The 21,588-nt window shown below is 34.3% G+C and overlaps 1 protein-coding gene across 2 annotated transcripts; it reads right to left on the bottom strand.

Annotated features, from left to right (window-relative positions):
- Positions 1–8,295: 8,295 nt before the first annotated feature.
- On the bottom strand, positions 8,296–12,772 carry LOC111903168 (filament-like plant protein 4). 2 transcript variants are annotated; one of them, XM_023898953.3, is made up of 6 exons: positions 12,417–12,772; positions 11,619–11,751; positions 11,276–11,417; positions 9,042–10,302; positions 8,912–8,972; positions 8,296–8,779 (listed from the first exon to the last, which is right to left on the bottom strand). In XM_023898953.3, exons 1-6 carry the CDS (start codon positions 12,704–12,706, stop codon positions 8,384–8,386), a joined length of 2,283 nt encoding a protein of 760 aa, XP_023754721.1. In that variant the 5' UTR covers positions 12,707–12,772; the 3' UTR covers positions 8,296–8,383. The 2 variants fall into 2 exon arrangements, with proteins under 2 accessions (XP_023754721.1, XP_023754722.1); XM_023898954.3 differs by having other exon boundaries at positions 11,619–11,722; positions 12,417–12,769.
- Positions 12,773–21,588: the final 8,816 nt, after the last annotated feature.

Consider the following 21,588-nt stretch of genomic DNA (forward strand, 5'->3'; position numbering starts at 1 on the left):
ATGAGGTACCATTTCATTCGAGAGTTAATTAATAATGGAACTTTGAATCTGAAGAAAATCCTTGGAACGAAGAATCCAGCAGATATGTTCACCAAGGTGGTTACCACTGAGAAGTTGAAGCTTTGTATAGCTGCAACTTGCCTTTCAGAAGTTTGAGATAAAGGCGTGGTAGAGAACGAGAGAGAGTGTGATAAGAAATGTTGAAATAGTTAGATGGTAGAGAAAGACTAAGTTGTCCAAGCCTTCAAGTCGAAGATTGTTAGGTGTGAAGGCTTTGATTAAGGTTGGTGAACTTTTAGTCAAAAGTTCTTAGGTAAAGAAAATAAGATGAGCTATGTGTAGCAATGAGACTTTTACCTTATGTGTGAATGTATGAAAAGGAGGACAATGCATGCAGTAGAACACAAGTCCAAATTTTAGCAAAATGTAGAGTTCACATTCATATATATATATATATATATATATATATATATATATATATATATATATATATATATATATATATATATATATATATATATATATATATGTGTGTGTGTGTGTGTGTGTGTGTGTGTGTGTGTGTGTGTGTGTGGAAGAAGTGAGTTTCGACTCAACAATCCTATAAATAGGTTTCCCTTTTTTTATTTGTAATGCACCACCACAACTCAAGCAATTCACAGATAAGAAAGAGTGAAACAATATTTTTGTGCAGAGACTTATTTTTGGCAGCCAAAAATACGAGTGATATCTTACAGTGAGTGATCAAATTACAAGCTCAGTTTAGCCTTGATTGTAATTTTCTATGGTATTAATAAATCCCCCCCTCTCTCTCTCTCTCTCTCTCTCTCTCTCTCTCTCTCTCTCTCTCTCTCTCTCTCTCTCTCTCTCTCTCTCTCTCTCTCTCTCTCTCTCTCTCTCTCTCTCTCTCTCTCTCTCTCTCTCGTTCGTCCGTGGATGTAGTTCAGATTAGACCGAACCACATTAAAAATTGTGTTCAGTTTCGTTTGCAGTTTTTCAATATTTTTATTCCGTATGTGTTACCGAAATCATTTATCGTTTTTTGTCCGAAATACTTAACTTGCTTTGTTGTATTCCCAACAGCATGTAAGGTGGCACTTTTTTGGTGCTTTAACATGTTATAATATGTTGCTCACACCCACCGGTCTAAAAATAAAAAAGAGATAAAGTTTGATCTCTATTCTCTCGGTTATTTTTGTAGTAATGATGTATATAAGGATAAGCCTTTTTTATGTGCATCCTACAAAACTAAAGACATAATTAGAAAAAATCTTGGCGAGAAAGATGGTTGTAGATAAATTTAAAAATTACATGAACGCTGTGTTTGCCTTTTTTTTTTTGGAATACTGGGGAGTATTTAAAATCAAAGCAATAGGACTAACCATGTATAAATTTGTTAGAAATGATTCATGTGTTATACCAAACAAGGATATACAGCAAATCCAAATGAAAGTTGTATAGAAAGATGAGCACCAAATTAATTATTTCAAAAAAAACATTTATTAGTATCAATGGAATGTGGTTCCAAAAACTAACACGTAAGTGCCTCTTCGGTATAGCCAAACAGAGGATTGGAATGAATGATTCCATTCGGTTGGAAAAATACTTATTTGGTTGTCTATGGAAAGAAGAATCCATTACAACAGGATTGTGATTCCCCTGTTTTTTTTTTCAAACAATTTGATTGATATAACCTTCTCTCTATAATCTGTTTTGGTAATTTGGGAATTTTATCAAATCAAGAAACCCACAACAAACATCAACATACAATAAGTGACCTTATCCTTCAACACCGAAGGAATGCACAACCCGATGATGGTGAGGTTTATGTGTTGGTAAAGATATATATCTATTGGTCATAAGCCAACTATGTACACATAGGATAATAACTATAATAATACTAAGACTAGACGTGAGACCCATATATTATATGGGTTAATTTAAAAAAAAATTGAATATAAATGTCAAAATATTTGAGAATTTTAAATTTATAAGAAAATAAGAAAAATAATGATTTATTATAATGAAAATGTTTTTTATCTTTTAAATTTAAATAAATAAATAAAAACTAATGAGTTTTAATTTTAGAAATTTTGAAATTAAAAGGTAAGTTTATTAGTGAAATTAATATTCATTTATTACTATATTTATTGCAATTATTACATTAAAATATTATGTAAAATTTAATAAAATATAAAAACTCATAAAATAACATGTGAAAAAAATTAATTCAAAATAACCATAAAATGATATTTGGCAAATTGAATAAGAGTGTGACAAGTAGCAAAAAAAACTCTTCATTTATTAGAGATGATAAGCATAATAATATTTTTATTATATAATTATAAACCTGCGTCCGATGCATCATCATAAAGAAATAAAAAAAGATGATTACAATTTAGTACCATGATTTCTTTTTCACCCAACCATTTGGGAATAGAGCATTAATAGATGAAAGATAAAATCCATCAGGCTTGACTAACCAGAAACACGATTTACTACCATTTTCCCTAACGCGGCAACGGTCCATAATTTCGGCATCCATGAGAGCTAAAGTTTGAAATCGTGGCCCCCACGAAAAATTACCAGTAAAACGTGAACCAAAAAGTTTTTCGCAAAATGTCCAATTATAAACCATATTAAATGGAATTGTATGATTTCCAAGATCATGATCTGTTGATTTGATATGAACTGTAATTGTATCCGAGATTCCATTGGTAATATAAGTCGTCCATTTGGTGAAAAAACAACCAGATGTAATAGTAGTCAAGCAACAAGTTGAAGTAAAAAGGATAAAGAAGATGAGACAAGGATTTCTCCTAATATTCATGATTTAACATTCACAATCTGGTTTCAAAATGGTTTTGCATTAGGATCTTATATAGAGGTTGAGATATGATAAATGCATAGCAACTAAATTTATACACAAACAAACAAAAATAGTTACATGCTTACACTGATATATATAAATGCCATTGAGTACGATCGTAAACATCGGTTACTTTGACATGTAACTTTATTAAATGTAACCAAAATTTCAAAAAAAAATGAATAATATACTAATATATTTATATTTTTAATTATAGGATATTACTTATTTTATTAAACAAACTATTCAAATTGTTTTCAAGTTGCCAACAAATTCAATTTATTGTATAAAAGATATCGAACTTAAGATTTATGTGTTTTAAATTGGTATTACAAGTTTTACCATGTTATTTACAAATTTATATTTTTTTTGCCTAAGTTTTAAACCTTTTTACAAGACAAAATTACATAAGTGGTCCTTGTGGTTGGCATAAAATACAACCATATGTCATTTTGAAGAATTTTTAAAATGGATGATCCTTGAAAGCTTAAAACATTGCACGAATAATCCTTATGACTAAGACCGTTAAAAATAACTTGTAACTATTAAGTTTTTGTAAAATAACTAATATCCCATTTTCGATTATTGATATCCGATAAACACAATTTCTTTAGGGTAGAGGGAGTCACTCTCTCCCAACCCACTGAACTCACTGCCACATAAGCTTTTCTTTTTTATTTTTCTTCATCTTTCCCAACCCACAACACACAGAAACTCAATCTTTTTCAACTCACTCAATTAAAAAAAAATACAAAACAATCAAGGTAAAATCTTAATTAGCAATAGAGTTACCGTCGGTACCACTACCTCTTCAGCGGGTTGTTTAATTGGTTTCGCTAACCCACTTCATCCTCTCTCTCTCTCTCTCTCTCTCACACACACACATTTTTTCTTATACCATGTGTTTTAAAACTTATATCTTAGTTGTTTTGTATTTCTTTTTAATTGATTGGGTTGAGAAAAATAGGATTTTCGTGTGTTGTGGGTTCGGAAAGATAAAGAAAAATGAAAGAGAAAAGCTGATGTGATAGTGGGTTCAATGGGTTGGGAGAGAATGACTCTCTCCTCCCTTATAGATTTGATATTTCATCGAAGAAAGTTTAACATTTGCCACCATTGATATAAAGAGATCTTCATAGTTTTTCTTCACGAAAAAAAATATAGCACCTGGTTCTTGGTACGTATTCTTTTATTTAATTTTTTGTGCATTTTGCATCTTGGCCTTGGACTCGGCGAGTCAAAGGATTGACTCGCCAAGTAGAAACGGGAATGGGCACGGGGTTTAAGTTGTGGACTCGCCGAGTCGGGTCTCGGACTCGGCGAGTAAGCTGTTGTTCGGACAAAAACCCTAATCCAGGAGTGTGCACCCTATTTAAACACTCTAACTCGGCCTCCCTTGCCCCTAACACTTCCAGAAGAGCTGTAGAGCGAAACCCTAGCCCTCATATTGTTCTTGTGAGTGATTTTGGCTTTGTGAAGGAAGTTTGGAGATTAGAAGAAGAAGGAGAAGGTTGAAGGGTGCAAGGAGGGGAAGTAGATCCGAAATCTACTCTGTGAAAGACTTTCATTCAGGTAGAAAAGTTCCTACCTTGATCTCTAGTTCATTAAATCCCCTTTTGACCCTAATTTGTGGTTTTTAAGCCCTAAAAGCTCAAACTCTATGTGTTTATGCTCTATGTTCTGAAAGGGCTTCAGATCGGGACCTTATGGACATCTTAGAAGTGTAAAGTTTATGTGGTTGAAGTGATTGAGGTCCCTATTAAGTGTTTGACCTCATAAAGAGCTTGGAATTGCCTTTTGGAGCTCATAGGGCCATGCATGCACGTAAAGTTTGCAACTTTACGTGATAAGCATGCCCTAGGAGCTTAGATCTATGGTTTGGAACCATTGCATGTCTCAGATTTGGTCTGTATGGGAGGAGAGTTGAATGGACTCGGCGAGTGCCAAAGTGCACTCAGCGAGTTCTATGAAGATGGTCTTAGACTCGACGAGTTGGATGAACCACTCGGTGAGTCCTATGAAGATTGCCTGGAACTCGACGAGTTGTTCTTCAAACTTGGCGAGTCATATGAACAGTTACTAAGTTAAGAGGGGTTTAAGTGTAGAAGGTCCAACCCTTCGTCACTGCTCGCGGAATTAGCAATTTATCGAGCAGCGATAGCCCCAGAAACCTAAATCCTCAAGATGGATGCTTTGGTGAGGATTTGGAAGCGAGTAGAGGATCTACTCGTGGGACTCGGCGAGTTGTTCCCGGACTCGGCGAATCGGATGAGTTTACTTGTGGCTTTCGAATAGGAGAAGAACTCGTCGAGTTGTCGGCCCAACTCAACGAGTAGGGTCGCGGATGGGGACGAGTAGAGAATGAGGGACTCGGCGAGTTGATGGCCCAACTCAACGAGTCGGGTCAACTGGAAGTTGACTTTGACTTTGACTTGACTTGGTTAAGGGTAAAATGGTCATTTTACCCTAAGTATAGAGATCAGTTTCTAACTGAGTGTTTGTGGGGTTTGTAGCCGGAGGATTTCCGGAGCAGCAACGGACGGAGGTTTCCCGCACTGATTATCAGCAGCTACTTGTATGAGGTGAGTTACCTTCCAGTAGGGGTGGGTATAAGGTCACAATGCCGGCCCACCAATGAGGAGTATTTAGAAGATAATTGTCTTTGTGATAATTTATCTTGGTCTGGTATGCGTTTGGTTATGAGTTATGTTTGTATGATATGTTACATGATAGGGATAGTTTCCTTGATAGTGGTCCTTAGAACCAAGGGGTAGGTCAGTACCCTGATATGCATAATTGTGTGCTTATATCTTGCTATTGTATGCTAGTGGTAGGGGTGGGATAGTCCCCAGTTACCGACTGAAAGATACCGATGACGATTACCGGTTGAAAGATACTGATGACGATTACCGGTTGAAAGATATAGATGGTATTTTATGGTATGTGGTATGATGGGGGAACTCACTAAGCTTTGTGCTTACGGTTTCAGTTTTTGGTTTCAGGTACCTCTTCGTCTAAGGGGAAGGAGCCGGCGGCGTAGCATGGCATCACACACACATATTTTATTTTCCGCACGGTGTTTTCTGGGATTGTACTCTGATATGTTATTTGCTTATGTTGTGGGTTTAAAACATGATACTTGATTTTATGAGATGACGTGTTGATTCAATATTTTCTAGTGAAAGTTTTATGAACAATTTAATTAAAATTGAAATTTTTGGACTTGAATTTTGGGACGTTACAACAAAACCCCAAACACATCGAAACTTTTGGCTTCATATTCAATAGTTTCAGAAGATAATTAGTACTTTTGTCACATATAACCAACATACATTACTGTATTTAGATAAACGTATAGGTTTATGTAATAAAAAAAAGGGAAAATGACACATACACCTTATGAAGTTTCTAGGGTTGACCCTTTTAGCCACTTAAGTTTTTTCGTGGCTTTATGAGGGAACCAAGTTGTGGGCAACCTGTTCTTTTAGTCTCATTTACTTGTTTTAGCCGGTTTAGAGGTTATATTGACAAAATTTGGGGCCATCTCTCTCTCTCTCACACACACACATTTTCTTTTATACCATGTGTTTCAAAACTTGTATCTTAGTTGTTTTGTATATTTTTTTTTTTTAATTGAGTGGATTGAGAAAGACTGGATTTCCGTGTGTTGTGGGTTCGAAAAGATAAAGAAAATTAAAAGAGAAAAGCTAATGTGACAGTGGGTTCAATGGGTTGGGAGAGAATGACTCTCTCCTCCCTTATAGATTTGATATTTCATCGAAGAAAGTTTAACATTTGCCACCATTTATATAAAGAGATCTTCATAACAAAACCCCAAACACATCGAAACTTTTGGCTTCATATTCAATAGTTTCAAAAGATAATTAGTACTTTTGTCACATATAACCAACATACATTGTTGTATTTAGATAAACGTATAGGTTTATGTAATAAAAAGGGGAAAATGACACATACGCCTTATGAAGTTTCTAGGGTTGACCTTTTTAGTCACTTAAGTTTTTTCGTGGCTTTATGAGGGAACCAAGTTGTGGGCAACCTGTTCTCTTAGTCTCATTTACTTGTTTTAGCCAGTTTAGAGGTATATAGACAAAATTTGGGGCCATCTCTCTCTCTCTCTCTCTGTCTCTCTCTCTCTCGGAAAAAAAAAAAAAAAAAAAAAACCCAGCAAAAACCAGAGATGTTGCCTTCTTCAGCCCATCCTCTCGTCTTCATTCTATTTTGATTGCAGACTGGTCCAATCACCACCAAACCACCGCCATGGCCAGTTAAAGCAAGCCTCCGACCATAAAGAGGACCATCAGCATTGTTCACCGGAGAAGAAGAACCGGCGAGAATCACCATTTTTCCTCCTGTCTTCATCTCTTTTCGACCTTCAAGCAACTTCCAATCATTTTTCCTTACTCCTCCATCAATCTTAGGTAACCCTTTTTCTTTTCTGTTCAGAACTCATTCAAGAATCTCCAAGAACACTCAACACTTGCCATGGTGTCCGGTGACATGAACAGTTCTGACGGGATGGTCCCGGTGATGGGTTCAGTCCTAAACAGATATATGTAATTCCTTATTCCGTTGTTTTTCTGTTTTGGAGGTGTTTAGGTCGAAAATAAAAAAGAGTAGTTCTACGGGTCTCCTCTGGCAAGCTCCTCGTCATCATTACTCTCTTCTGGTCGTCACCTATTAGAGCCAAGAACTGCAGGAGTGATGGGTGTTGAATATCACCGGTGATGATGGGTACCACCCACCACGGCAGCGGCGACGAGTGGTGGTAGCACAACAGCTCTGCTGCTTCCGCCTTCCCAATCCAACGGTGATCGAATAGGAAATAAGGTTCATATATCTATGTTGTTTGGGGTGAGGCTGCGGTGGTTCTATGGCGGACGATGGTGGTTTCCAGTGAAGAATGTGATGGCAATGGTGGAGCAAGGTTGATTTAAGTTGTGAGAGAGAGAGAGAGAGAGAGAGAGAGAGAGAGAGAGAGAGAGACCTTTTAGTTTTTTTAATTTATTAAAATATAAAAATAAATGAGGTGACATAAGGGGGTAACCGGGTTACCCCTTCGTTTTCTCAAAAAGGACCTATTAGAACCGACAAAACCAAATTTGTTCCCTTAAAAAACCACTAAAAAAGTTAGACTAAAAAGGTCAACCCTAGAAACTTCATTGGGCGTATGTGTCGTTTTTCCAATAAAAATAATAATAATAAGTAACATACAACAGATATATTTCCTAAACATCTATCATTTGGTCCAAAAACTATCGATAAATATCTACCTACCTAGTCGATAATAACACATGTAAAAGATTAATCACCTATGCATTTACATCTGAATACCATAGTAGATATTATGCATATCTGAGCACCACGTATGACTTATCATCCGGTTAGTTAATGAATAATAAGGACAGTTTCTCAAAGTTTTTTTATTCAATACTAAATATAACCGAACTCACAAACAAAGTCACCAAATACACAACCAACCACATTTCCTATAGTTTAGACACCAATCGTAAGTACCTTCTTCTTTCTAAACAAAAGCTTCCTCAATATCTCAGTTCCTTTACCCCTTTTCTTACTAGGTACAATCGCCAAAGCACCAGGTACAACTCGTGTCTTACAACTTCCAACACGAACAACCGGTCCCGCTTTTCTCTCTGTTACACTCACCATCTCTTTCGTCTTCGGAGAGCTCACCGGATCCTCCTCACCACCGCCTTCTGCCGCCTCCATATGGTCACGTAAACATGAATGCCGCCTTGACTTCTGACCACCGGTCAACTCTGCCGCCACCGGTGGCGGTGGCGGTGCTAGTGCTTTCAACTGGCGGCCGATGCTAAATATTGTTTCTTGACACTCTGCTAGTTTTGCAGAAGCCGCTGTTATCTCCAATCCCTGTAAAAAACATGACTTAAAATTTTGTATTATTTTTACAAAATAAATAGACGTAAAATATTTAAAAATTATGTTATTGAAGTTTAATATGAATTTATACATACAAAAGAAACTGATTAATAAGTTTCTTACAGTTTGGAGTGGTTTCGCCTCTTGCTTGACTTCTACATTTTCCGTATCATTGTCGGACAAACTGCATAATTTAAATATTAAATAAATCAAAAGTGAAAAATCGGATAAAGGGTAAAATAGTAATTTTTACCTTGCTAGTTGAAGTTGTAATTCGAGACATGTTGCTTCTAATTCTTCACAACAATGACATCTATCTTCCAACTCGACTTTAAGAGACGATATCTTTTGATTTGCTTCGTTTATTTCATATCTAGCAACCGAAATTTGATGGTCAAGATCCTCGTTGACCAACTTCTGATTCTCCAATTGCTCCTCGATTATCGCCTTCGATTCTTTCACCTTTTCCAATTCCGTTTCCACCTCCGGAATCCCTCTTTCCGGTTCCGGAGATTTCCACGTAATGTAACCGCTAACAGAATCATCACATTGTAAAGATTTTCTAATCTCGTTCAATACTTGATCGAAACTTCTTTCCGAAACACGAGTTTGTTCCGTAATCATGTTTACAATGCTTGTTAACCAATCACCGGATGCCACGTGGACTAGATTACTTGCGTCACAAGAAACGATTTCTTTCCCTACAGAATCAAGATTACTTGTGTCCGAAGTAACGATAGCTAATTTCTCCATCTCGACAAAATCATCCATCAAACTCATATCCGTGTCTCCGATCATCGAACGTTGACTTTGACCCATGCGATTACTTTGACTTTGCAAAATGGAAATCTCATCGTCTTTTTTTCTTATTATTTCTTTTAAAATCTTGTTTTCTTCTTCCACTTCGTATAACCGGTTTATCAAAAACCCCATTCGTTTATCCAAACCTTCAAGACCCGACCCGGTGATTTGCTTTTTCACCAACAATCGAAGCTTCTGACATTCCGATTCCAACTTCGCTGCCCGTTTCATGCTTTCTCTCTGCTGCCCGGACGCCACGTCAGCACACCGGGTTTGTACCTCGAGCTCTCTTTCTAAGACCCGATATTCGTATTTCAAAATCCCGTTTTCTTTTTCAATTGAATCAAGGCGTGTGATTAGGTCGTTGAATTCGATTGTGGCTTGTGACATTTGATGGCTTATGTCTTCGATTAATTCATCTTTGATCATGAGCGTGTTGGAAAGTCGAGCGTTTTGGACCGTTAGATCTGCGAGATCTTTGTTTGACTCGTTGACTTTGTCTTCTAATCTTTTATTTGCCCTTTTGAGCTCTTCCATGGATTCATTTACCATTTTTTGATCTTGCTCTTCTTTTAAAGAAGTTAGTTGTTGGCGATAATCTTTTAATGCAGAATTTAAGTGGACTAATCTCTCGTTAGCCTCTAATTTTTGCTTAATTATGGATTCTAGTTCTTGATTTCGTAGGGCCAATTCTTCAACAACTTTATCCCGGTCTGTTTAAACACAAATCAAAAACATGACATGACCTAACATGACCACACAACAAATTATTGTAATGCCAGATTGATGTAAAAAGACAAAAAAGTTGCAGCTTTTTTGTCCGACCCAAAAAGATGGAATGGGTGGGGTGGGAACTCACTCGGGATATTTTGTAAGGGCAAAAGACAAAAATACCCCTTCTAAAAAGTTTGTTAAGTTCGGTTCAGTGTAATAAAAGTTGCAGCTTTTTTGTCTCACCAAGAAAGATGGGAAAGGTAGGGTAGGGACTCAATCCGGATCTTTTGTGAGGGCAAAAGACGAAAATACCCCTTCTCCTAAAAAGTTTGTCAAATTCAGTTCGGTTCGGTTCAGCGTAATAAAGTTGCAGCTTTTTTGTCCCACCAAAATAGATGCAAAAGGTAGGGTAGGGACTCAATCCTAAGGGAAAAAGACAAAAATGCCCCTTCTCCTAAAAAGTTTGTCAAACTCAGTTCGGTTCGGTTCAGTGTAATAAAAGTTGCAGCTTTTTTGTCCCACCAAAAAAGATGAAAGAGGTAGGGTAGGGACTCAATCCGGATCTTTTGTAAGGGCAAAAAACGAAAATACCCTTCTCCTAAAAAGTTTGTCAAACTCAGTTCGGTTCGGTTTAGTGTAATAAAAGTTGCAGCTTTTTTGTCCCACCAAAAAAGATGGAAAAGGTAGGGTAGGGACTCAATCCTAAGGGAAAAAGACAAAAATACCCCTTCTCCTAAAAAGTTTGTCAAATTCAGTTCATTTCAGTCCAGTGTAATAAAAGTTGCAGTTTTTTTGTCCCACCAAAAAAGATGAAAAAGGTAGGGTAGGACTCAATCCGGATCTTTTGTAAGGGCAAAAGACGAAAATACCCCTTCTCCGAAAAGGTTTATCGGGTCTAATTCAGTTGAGTTCAGTGTAACAAACACGGGTTAAGATCTTTGAAATATTTAGAATAAGAGAGGTAATGATGACCTGTAATGGCTTCTTGTGCAGTTTTTGCATGTTCAGATATGAGGGCATCTTTGGAATTGCACTCACATAAGAGAGAAGCTATCTTTTCATGGAGGTTTTTCACAGTCCTCTCCAAAGCTGCTTCTTTATCATACTGAATCCTCTGTGTAATGTAAAACACAAACAAGAAAATTAAAAATTAAAAAAAAAAAAAAAAAAAAAGAAAACAACAATATTTTTGGTGGGAATTATTGATTTTGACCAGTTAACTTCTTGTCATTTTTGTTAAGGAAGAACTACTGAACTAGTAAATTATTACATTAAAATTGAAGTAAAAATTAATGGAATATTATTAATTATATACCTCTTCTTCATTTCCTTTTATAGAGATTCCAGCTTCACTATCGACGGATTTATGGACAGATCTTTTTCTCCAAGACCATGTTTTTTGGTCCATGATTTTCTGATCTGATGATAATAACACCACAAATTTCCAACTAAATACAAAGAGAAAAGAAAAAAAAGGGAAATAAAGTACGAAATTTTAAAAAAGAATTCTTAATTAATAAAAAGGTTGCACCTTTATAAAGGGAAAAATGTTGCAACTCGTTAAAACCGGATATTAAGTTTTAACTCAAAGTTCTTATACAAATAGAAAAAGAAAAGTACATAAAGAAATGTTAGGTTGCTTTAGCTTAGGGTATCACTTTGGATCCAAATAGAAGAAGAAAGATATATAAAAAAAAGAACTCATATTCCAAGAATTTCTCCATTTAAGTGTCCCTACTGCATGAAGATATATTAATATAAACACTAAAAATAACTGATTTGTCTGCATCGAATGACTTGATGTAACCTCTTCATCTTCATTTTTAGTGTATTTAATTATATAAAGATTATTCTCTGTTCCTCATTGATGTCTGGTTTATAGAAACTTTGTGTTAAAAGAACCCAAAGCTTTCCACAATGCTCATTCAAAGCATCCATGAAAAACAAAAAAACAAGAACGCATCACAATGTTTCAGCCATTTCTGAACAAGTTGGGAAGATCTTGATGATCATATAAACCCAGGAGGAAAAAAGATGAATGCAGTAAAACGAAACAAAAAATAGAAATAGAAGTAGAATTCTACAAATGTACACAGATTAATTAAAAGCTTACCTGTATGAACCCAAATGAGATAAGATTGAGCGTGTCTTCACCTTCAAACAACCATATACAGCTACGATATAAGTTAAAATTTGGTAGAGGACTTTCAACAAACACTTAGAGTGCAGCAGAGAATTGATACGATTTTGTGAAGAACTTCTGGTGGAAATGAGACAAACCCACCGACAGATGAATTGTTTTGATAAGGGTGAAGAAAGTGGTGGAAGAATTGAGTGGGAAAAAAAGAGTGTGGCCATGGCGAAAGGAGAGAAAAAGGAAAAGGCTCGACAAATAAAAGTCATCTCTTCGTACAGTGTCTCAGACACAGAGTCCCTGCGAGTGAACCCAAGCGGTGCCCGATTGTGTAGCCAAATAAAGAACTATTTTTATTTTATAATAAAAATAGTTCTAAAAATAAGAAAATACCAATTTAAATAATTTTTTAAATAAAAAAAGACAAAAAAGACAAAAATGTGGACATTTTTGTGGTTTTTATGTACTTAAAGCAAAGACATTAACGGTAACTTGGATATATAGATAGACACACGATGTAATTGCCAACCATGAAAATGAGTGGTGTCAAATTTTGGAAATTAAACTAAACTTGTGCAAAACTTAATACTAACATGGAGACCAATACTGTAATTTACTTTAGTATTTTATGGGACCTTTCATTTAATTTAAATGTGTTATTCATTTTAATTTTATGAACCAAAATTGGTAAAAATGAAAAGAAAAAAGAGAAAGGAGGTGTTGGAGTGAAACAAAAAGGAGGGGACAGTAGGTGCAGCTACGTGTCAGTTAGTTATCATCATGGAGCGTCACTTAGCTAAGTGTACGAGTATTTTAGGCCGTCGATACAAAAAGATTTAACAAAAGTACATAATTCTGTATAACTTAATTATTTATAATATAATTATAAGAAAATTACAAATATAATCAAAACCGCTAATTACATCGTAAGAAATAGTCAAACCCCAATTACATACAAGTCTCTAAAGCACATCCATACTTTAGCGACTTGTATGTGCGCAGATGGACTAGTTAATTTGCTATTTCATATTCCATCTGCGATTTCATCTTTTTTGTAGCTATAAAAATGTAATTTTTTTTTTGTTGGTTTCATTTTTCATACTTTTCATTGGAGAACTTTCTCTCTCTTTATAAACAAAAGAAAATATTATTCATTTTATTAAAAAGATTTTAAACAAATTTTTCAAAGAAATAACAACAAAATTGATATTTTTTTGCAATAATCTATATATAATATAGTTGTTAGTCACTTGTACCCCATATTTATACCAAAAAAAATCATCTGCGAATGTACAAGTCACTAAAGCAGGGATGTGTTTTAGCGATTTGTATGTTCGCAGATGGCTTGATGAAATCGCAGATAAGCTTAATCTGTTTATGATTTTGATGGCTATTTTTGTAATTTGTATTTTTTTTTTGTTGCTATTTTCTACAAAGTAATTAACGATTGTGGTTATATTTGTAATTTTTTCTATAATTATATTTTATGATTAATACTTTAATAATGACAAAATTATAACATATATCAAACCATATATTTTATTTAGTACTTAATATATCGTTTAAACTTTTAAAAATATAAAATTTTAATTAAATTAATTATTTAAAATATATATCTAGTTTAGAGTAAATTAATATGATAAACGAATTCATATATAAGTGATAAAATAATAACTTTAAAAAAGGTCGTCTATTATGAGACCGATAATAAAGATATGGTCTTACAAAAACATTTTCATATGTTATACAATAATCATATATATATTTGTAAAAATAGTAAGTCTCGGCATTTTGCTTATCTTTTGAAGCCTTTAAAGACTTCTATAATGAAACATAACATACTTTGTTTTTCTCAACCCTGTTCTTATTTCTTGAGGAGACCCACATTATCCTTTACAAATTAAAGTATATATAATAATAATCTTGCTAGTTTTGTTTTTATATAATTGTGTGTAACAAATGTTCGAATTTAATGATTTGTTTTATTAAAAGAATAATAAAAATATGTATCATTATTTTTCTTTTTGAGTAAATTTCACTACTTAAACCTTTTATGAGGCACCGCTACTTTATGTCCATGTAGACGATATAAATCATGAGCTTTTGTAAGCTGAAATGGTCAAAAAGTGAAAAGGAATGAAATTGAAATGAGAAAGGTGGAACCAACAAAATCATGACCTCTTAACGTTTATATCTACTTTTACTAAACAAAGGGATCTCAAGGCCATGTATCTAGTTAGAACTAAATTATACTGGATTCGAAAAATGGAAGATGTTGGAAGTGAAAATCGAATCGATCTACATTGATTAGGTATTGATTGGGTCTGTCTTTAAACGTAAAATAACGTTGTTTATTATTTAAGAAATAAATTGATGATTCGGTCTTGGTTCTTTATTGGCACGAACAACAATTGGTTTTTGAAGAAAAATGTTTGATTGACAATTAAACCGAAAACTGTGTTTCTAACTATAGTAGGGAATTGAACCGAATAGTCTACAGTCATTTGGTTTGGTTAAGGTGTTGTTCTTTGGTGTTAAAAATCCCACTTGAGTTTTAAATGCACCTAAAGGTTTTTGAAAATCGATTATTCATAATTAGTTAAAAGTATTTTGATAGCTATGATCCGGGTAATTTATTTATTTATTTATTTATTTTTTGGTAAAAGAACAAGCCTCAAATAAAATATATTTGTTAATTGTGACTTGAGTATTTGAAGCATTCATGAGCATTTGAGTTTAGTGGAACATTTGGAACTCAATAGAATACTTGGATTTCATGAAGCATGTCACAAATGAATGGATCATATGACAATGGAATGGATCATGTAATAAAGGAACAGATCATGTGACAAATGAACGGATCATCACAAAAAGAGAATGAGCCATATGAGAAGGATGTGGAGCACCTGAGAAAGGTATGAAGCACTTGAAAAGGGAATGGAGCATCCTTGACAACGGCGAAAACGTCGGGTTGTGCGATGTTAGAATGTTGCATCACAGATAACATACATTGAATTGTACAAAACAATATAATAACATAAATATCACTTCCATTATGGATAAAAATAGTACATTAGAATATGTTTTTGAAATACTATAATTTCTAATACAAAAGGTGTCTTTAACATCCAGGCATAACAATAAATGATAATTGACTTCTGGTAGCTCCATTGATCAACTGCTGCTTCAGGGAGCGCAATCTTTCATCTCTTGGTTACTTAGGAATACATGTGGTTTTGAAAAGGTCTGATAAGTTTATAGGTTTCGCATTATAGTTTGAAAACATTTTTTTATATAACTATTTTTTTAGTTATAAAAGTATTTTGGCCTCTACGGTTTTAGGGTAATTTCTTACTATTTATAACTACTATTGATATATTACTTTATCTGATGTCCATTGTATACTACCATTATCCCCCTCCCCCCCCCCCCCCCCCTCCCCTCCCAACCCCTGGTAAAACATTTGAAAATCGTAAAAGTGGCGCTGTGAACTCACCCTTGAAGCGCACTTTACGAATTAACGGGACAACACGTCGGGAGTGTTGGGAACTTGGGACCAATTTGTGTTCGAGGAAAGGAAAAAATAAAAATATTTAAAAAATAATTGCTAAAAGAAATAAGAGTAAAGGGAAATCAATCAAAACTGATTTGTGAAACATTTATCCAGATGAGGACTACGATTCTCCTTTTGGTAACTTTAGCTAAATGTCAATCGTTTGCTTCGTAACTTTTTACGTTGTAACTTTTTATGCACGGTAGATTTTTATATTTTATAAAATTCGTATTTAATTCATATGGAGTCAAATTTTTAAGAAATTTATATTTTCGAGATCGGGAAGACGTGTACTTTCGGAATATGTTATTATTTCTTCAAAATAATATAATTTTCCGCGCACTTATTTTTCTAGATTACGGACGGTTTGAGTGATTTTTTTATGTATCTTAATACGAAATATTGTATTTTTATCTTAGATTTATAAATATTACATATTAACTCTATTATACTTGACGTTTGTCACTTTTAGTTATTAACGATCGGCGACAACTTGCAGAATTGTCACAAGCCATGAAGCAAGGACACACCATTTTGGAGAGAGAGTGTGTCATTAGTGAAATAGGATGCACCATGTTGAAGTGGATGCGCCACTTTTGAAAGAAGATGTTCCACTTAGAAGCTAGATGTGTCATGTTGAAGGAAGATGAGCCACCTTGGGCACAAGGTGAGCAATTCATGCACAAGGTGCACCACCTTGGTGCAAGGTGCACCACTCTAACATGCCATGGAGTACTCCGAAGTATTGATGTGTTGCGGAAGCATGGATGCACCAACTAATGATCATGATGCGTCATTTGTGCATCATGATGCGTCATCAGGTGGCTTGATATGTCACACGTGTTCCTACAGTGCCATATGTGTTCCTAATGAGCCATATTATCCCTTGGTGAGCCACGCATACTATTAAGCCCTCTATGACGCTCAAGATTATTCAAGGTTGCTCAGATGTTAAAGATGATCAAGGATTATTGCTTGATGTGCTACAATGATAGTTAATGAGCCATGGTGATCTTGGTGTGCCACTTTTACATCATGATGAGCCATTATGGATCATGATGCTCCATCATGTGTGTTGTTGGTGCTCATGCAATGTAAATCAAGGATGAATGTTCTAGAAGCTGTTGCATGGCGGATTCTTATTGGTTGACACCTTTCATGGGCCTACATGCCAATAGGCTTGGCACATTAGGGTTTTAGGTCTGATCTAAAAGGGTATTATTTAGTAATGGAGATATTCCAAAAGGGTTTAATTCTTCATTTATTATGTTGATTCCTAAGGTTGACAATCCTTCCTTTATTAAAGATTATAGATCGGTTACCCTAATTGGGATACAATACAAAATGATTGCAAAACTTTTGCTAATAAATCGGTAAAGGTGATTGATTATCTTATTAGCCCGGTGCAGTGTGCTTTTGTCAAAGGCAAACAAATCTTAAATGGTCTATTTATGGTAAATGAAATCATTAAGTGGTGCAAAAAAAGAACAATAAAGCTATGAGTTTCAAAGTGGATTTTGATAAGGCTTATGACTCGGTATCTTGGGATTATTTCTTCAAAATTATGGAGTTAATGGATTTTGACTACAAATGGATAAGGTGGATTCAAGTTTGGTTGGAGTCTTTGCATGCTTCAGTTCTTATAAATGACAGTCCTACAAAGGAGTTTCTCTTAAAAAAAAGGTCTTAGGCAAGCTGATATTTTATCCTTGTTTTTATTTATCTTAGCAATGGAAGGGTTACATGTTGTTATGGATGATGTTGTTAGCCAAGGGTTGTTCGGAGGTATAGAGGTGGGGGGATTTGGGGCACAATGTCTCTTACCTTTTCTATGTCGATGATGCTCTTTTCTTGAGCGATCAGGATAAAGGTAACATTGAGAATTTGATAACTATTGTCAGTTGTTTTTCTTTAACTTATGAGTTGTGTATTAACTTACAAAAATTAAATTTATATGGGATTGGGATTGATTTTCATCATGTCGAAGATATAGCTGTTGGTACTAAGTGTTCGGCTGCTTTTATCCCTTTTTCGTATTTAGGTATTCCTCTTGGGCTTAATATGGGACGTGTTAATAGTTGGAACTTGGTGGTTCAAAAGTTTAAAAAGTGTCTGGCTAATTAGAAACTTAACTTGCTTTCATCTGGTGGCAGATTAACTTTAATCAGATCTATGATTAGGAGTTCGCCTATTTACTACTTTTTGATTTTCAAGGTGCCTACAATTGTAATTAAAGCTCCTGAGAGCTTAAAGGCGCGTTTTTTAGGGATCCGTAGACGATGATAGGAAAATAGCTTGGGTTAAGTGAGACAAGGTTCTTAACTCTAAGGGTAAGGGTGACCTTGGAATTGGAAATTTGAAGGCTTTTAATTATGCTTTGTTGTTAAATGGGAAATATAGATTATTTAATGAACTAAACTCGGTATGGGAAAATGTCATTAGAGAATTCACGGTTTTAATGGTGGGCTCGACCAATTGAATAAAAAGCCAAATGGTTTGAGTGTGTGGATTCCGATGAGCAAACTGTTTAGTTTTTTGCATGAAAGGAATATTATCCCTGTTTTTTATTTTAGAAAGTGCATTGGTAATGGTGAAGGTGCTCGTTTTTGGGATGAAAATTGACTTGGAAATGGTCTTCTAATGACTAGATTCCCTTGTGTGTATGACATGTAATATAATAAGAACTGTACGAATGGATGGGGGTGAGAATTAGGCCCGGATGGTGTTTTTGTGGTTAATCCATGTGATGCTATATTTATGATATTTTGTTGCAGGATGGTGGAGGTGTGACTCATTGGTGTTGTTTAGTTCCTTTAAAACTAAATATCATCTTATGGCGGGTGTTGTTGGATTGAATTCATTACATGGTAAACTTGACGGATAGAAAAGTTGATATTCCTTCAATTATTTGTCCTTCATGTGAGTTACAAGTGGACGATTCCCATCATGTGTTTGTTCACTATGATGTAGCCATGAATGTTTGGAGAAGAGTGTTAAAGTGTCTTAATTTACCCTTGCTTTTATTCAACAATGTTGCTAATATTTGAAGTTGGATGGATTCAAATAGTTTGTTGCATTCGAAGAAGAAGGCGGTAAAGGTCATTGTTCTTACAACGATTTGGACGATCTGGACGTTTCGAAATGGTGTTGTGTTCCAAAGCATCAAGCTGAAGATAAGCTTTATTTTTTTATAACAATGTCTTACATTCGTTTGATTGGTTTTCTCATAGATGTAGTAACTATACCATAACTTGGACATCATGGTTACAAAACCTAATGCACCACGTCTCTTTGTAATTATATTTCCCTAGTTCCTTGCTAGGTTGTTTTCGTTAATATATTTCAATCGTTAAAAAAAAAACACGATGACACGTTACCTATTGCATTGTATGGAACTTGCTACTGACCGGCCTAAGGATTCATTTTTTTCAACTTTATGTAGATAACTATAAACATTTCATATTTATGTTACATCATTATCTTTGGTTATTTGATCTGGTATTAATCGATCATCACAAAGTTATAAGTTATAAAAATATATTATTTAATATGAAGTGAACAAAATCTTGAGTGTGTTGTATTTTTTATACATACAGGTATACATCTAAAACAAGTTGAACAACAAATTTTCTTGTGAGATAAAAAAAAAACATTTAAAATAAAAATAAACATAAACAATGGTATAATTGTAGTTTAAATACCAACTAAGCATTAATTTTAACATGATAACATCCATAAATCCATAATCTATATATAAACATTAAACATTTACCAAATACAAAATAACTACTCGAAAATGTCTATTAGTTTTCCTCTTTCCACATCTATTGTTTGTCTTCTAACTCTTTCGCCAAACTTGAAGACTTTGGATAACATGTTTAGAATCCCACTCTGTATTGCAACTTAGTTGGAGCTCTCAAGTATCTTACTTTTACACGGCCCGATATAACTTATGATAGGTTCTTTTTTTTTTTAATATGAAGGGTATTTTGGTCTTTTAACAAACAAGTGAAAGAATGAAATTGAATTCCTTCGAAACTTGGATGGAATGATAAATTGCATGATCAGATGAATCTTGGAGTGAAGGAATTGAATTTTGTCCATTAGCAACCAAACATGTCATGAATGGAATCTTGAATTCCAATTCCGTAAAATTCTATTGGAATCCACAAACTAAACGTCCCTTAAGGTGTGCTTGGTTGGGATTATGATGAAGTTTGACGAAATTGAAATTCAAGGTTCCATTCTATGGCGCGTTTAGCTGGCATGTGGATACAATTCAATTACTTCAAAATCTTTCAAATTCCATGTTTAAAGGATTTCAACATTTTATTCCTTTTTTCAAGTAAAAGACCAAATACCCTCATTATGTATATTTAAACAAATAAAAACAAGAAATGCCCAAAAAATATCATATTCTCGTTATTAATTGGTCCCATCTTTGAGCTTTTAATAATCGTACCAACATGGGTCCCATTGGACGAAAGCTTCGTTTTCCTGCTATACCAAGATTGGGCCCTCTGTCTCAGTTTCCTCACCGCTCCATGAATTTTGGATGTTACACGATGAATACCTTATGTATTAGCTCGAGGGGTATTTCGTGTATTTGGATACCTTTTAGTGATCAACTCAAAGGTCTTTAGGTACACATGGTTAGGATTCCTTGGGTTTAGTTTGTTATGCTTTGTGTGAAGCAGTTCATGTGTGGTTGACTAACCTTCATAATTCGATTATTAAGAAGACTGAAATTGCCGACATTTGATTGGTAGAGGTTTCGTAATTTTGGCGAAGATAAACAGGAGACTAGTTGTTTATCATGATTAAACCATAATTTAAGTTGGTTTTGTGATATTGTTGTAAATGTTAGATTGTGTGAATATGGTTTGTGTTGTGGGAGGGTAGGGAAAGAGCATAAATACATAAAATGTTTATGTAATTTGGAAGTGATATAAAAAGGGTAACTATTTAGCATCTTGTGTAATTATGCAGTTAGTTTCCTTGTTGGGCAATGGTAAAGATTATGAGTCATGAGATGTGTTCATCTTTTATTTCTTTATTTTATTTTTATTGCTATAGTTTTGAAATGATGGGTTTTATTTTGTTTTGTTGTGAAGTATTAGAATAAATGACCGGATTCCATTAGAAGCATAAGAATCTGCATACGAAAGGATTTCTTGTTTTTTTGCTTAAAAATGAAATTATCATTTGTTTGGACTATGCTACTACAAAATTTATGATATTCGAGCGAATATAAGGTCAAATTATTATAAAATATCATAAACAATATGATCACGAAGAACTTGATTTATCGCCACACTTTATAATCGTTTCCAATTTGTAACATCGCCTAACCTACAATGTAACCTTCTGTGAATCATCATGATATCGTGAAATCTATATGAAAAACTTTGATTAATTATGAATAATAAAATATCATGTATCATCCTAATCCAATGTGTATCATAAATTTAAATAAATTTAAAGTTACTGCAAATTTGGTCCTGCAATTTATTGTTTTATTTGGATGATATTCAAAAATAATTTGTGTACCCGATCTAACAACATTAATTATTTTTCTTTTATATCACTTTTATCGAA

This window comes from Lactuca sativa, chromosome 9, assembly GCF_002870075.4.
Source record: "Lactuca sativa cultivar Salinas chromosome 9, Lsat_Salinas_v11, whole genome shotgun sequence".
Taxonomy (NCBI): domain Eukaryota; kingdom Viridiplantae; phylum Streptophyta; class Magnoliopsida; order Asterales; family Asteraceae; genus Lactuca; species Lactuca sativa.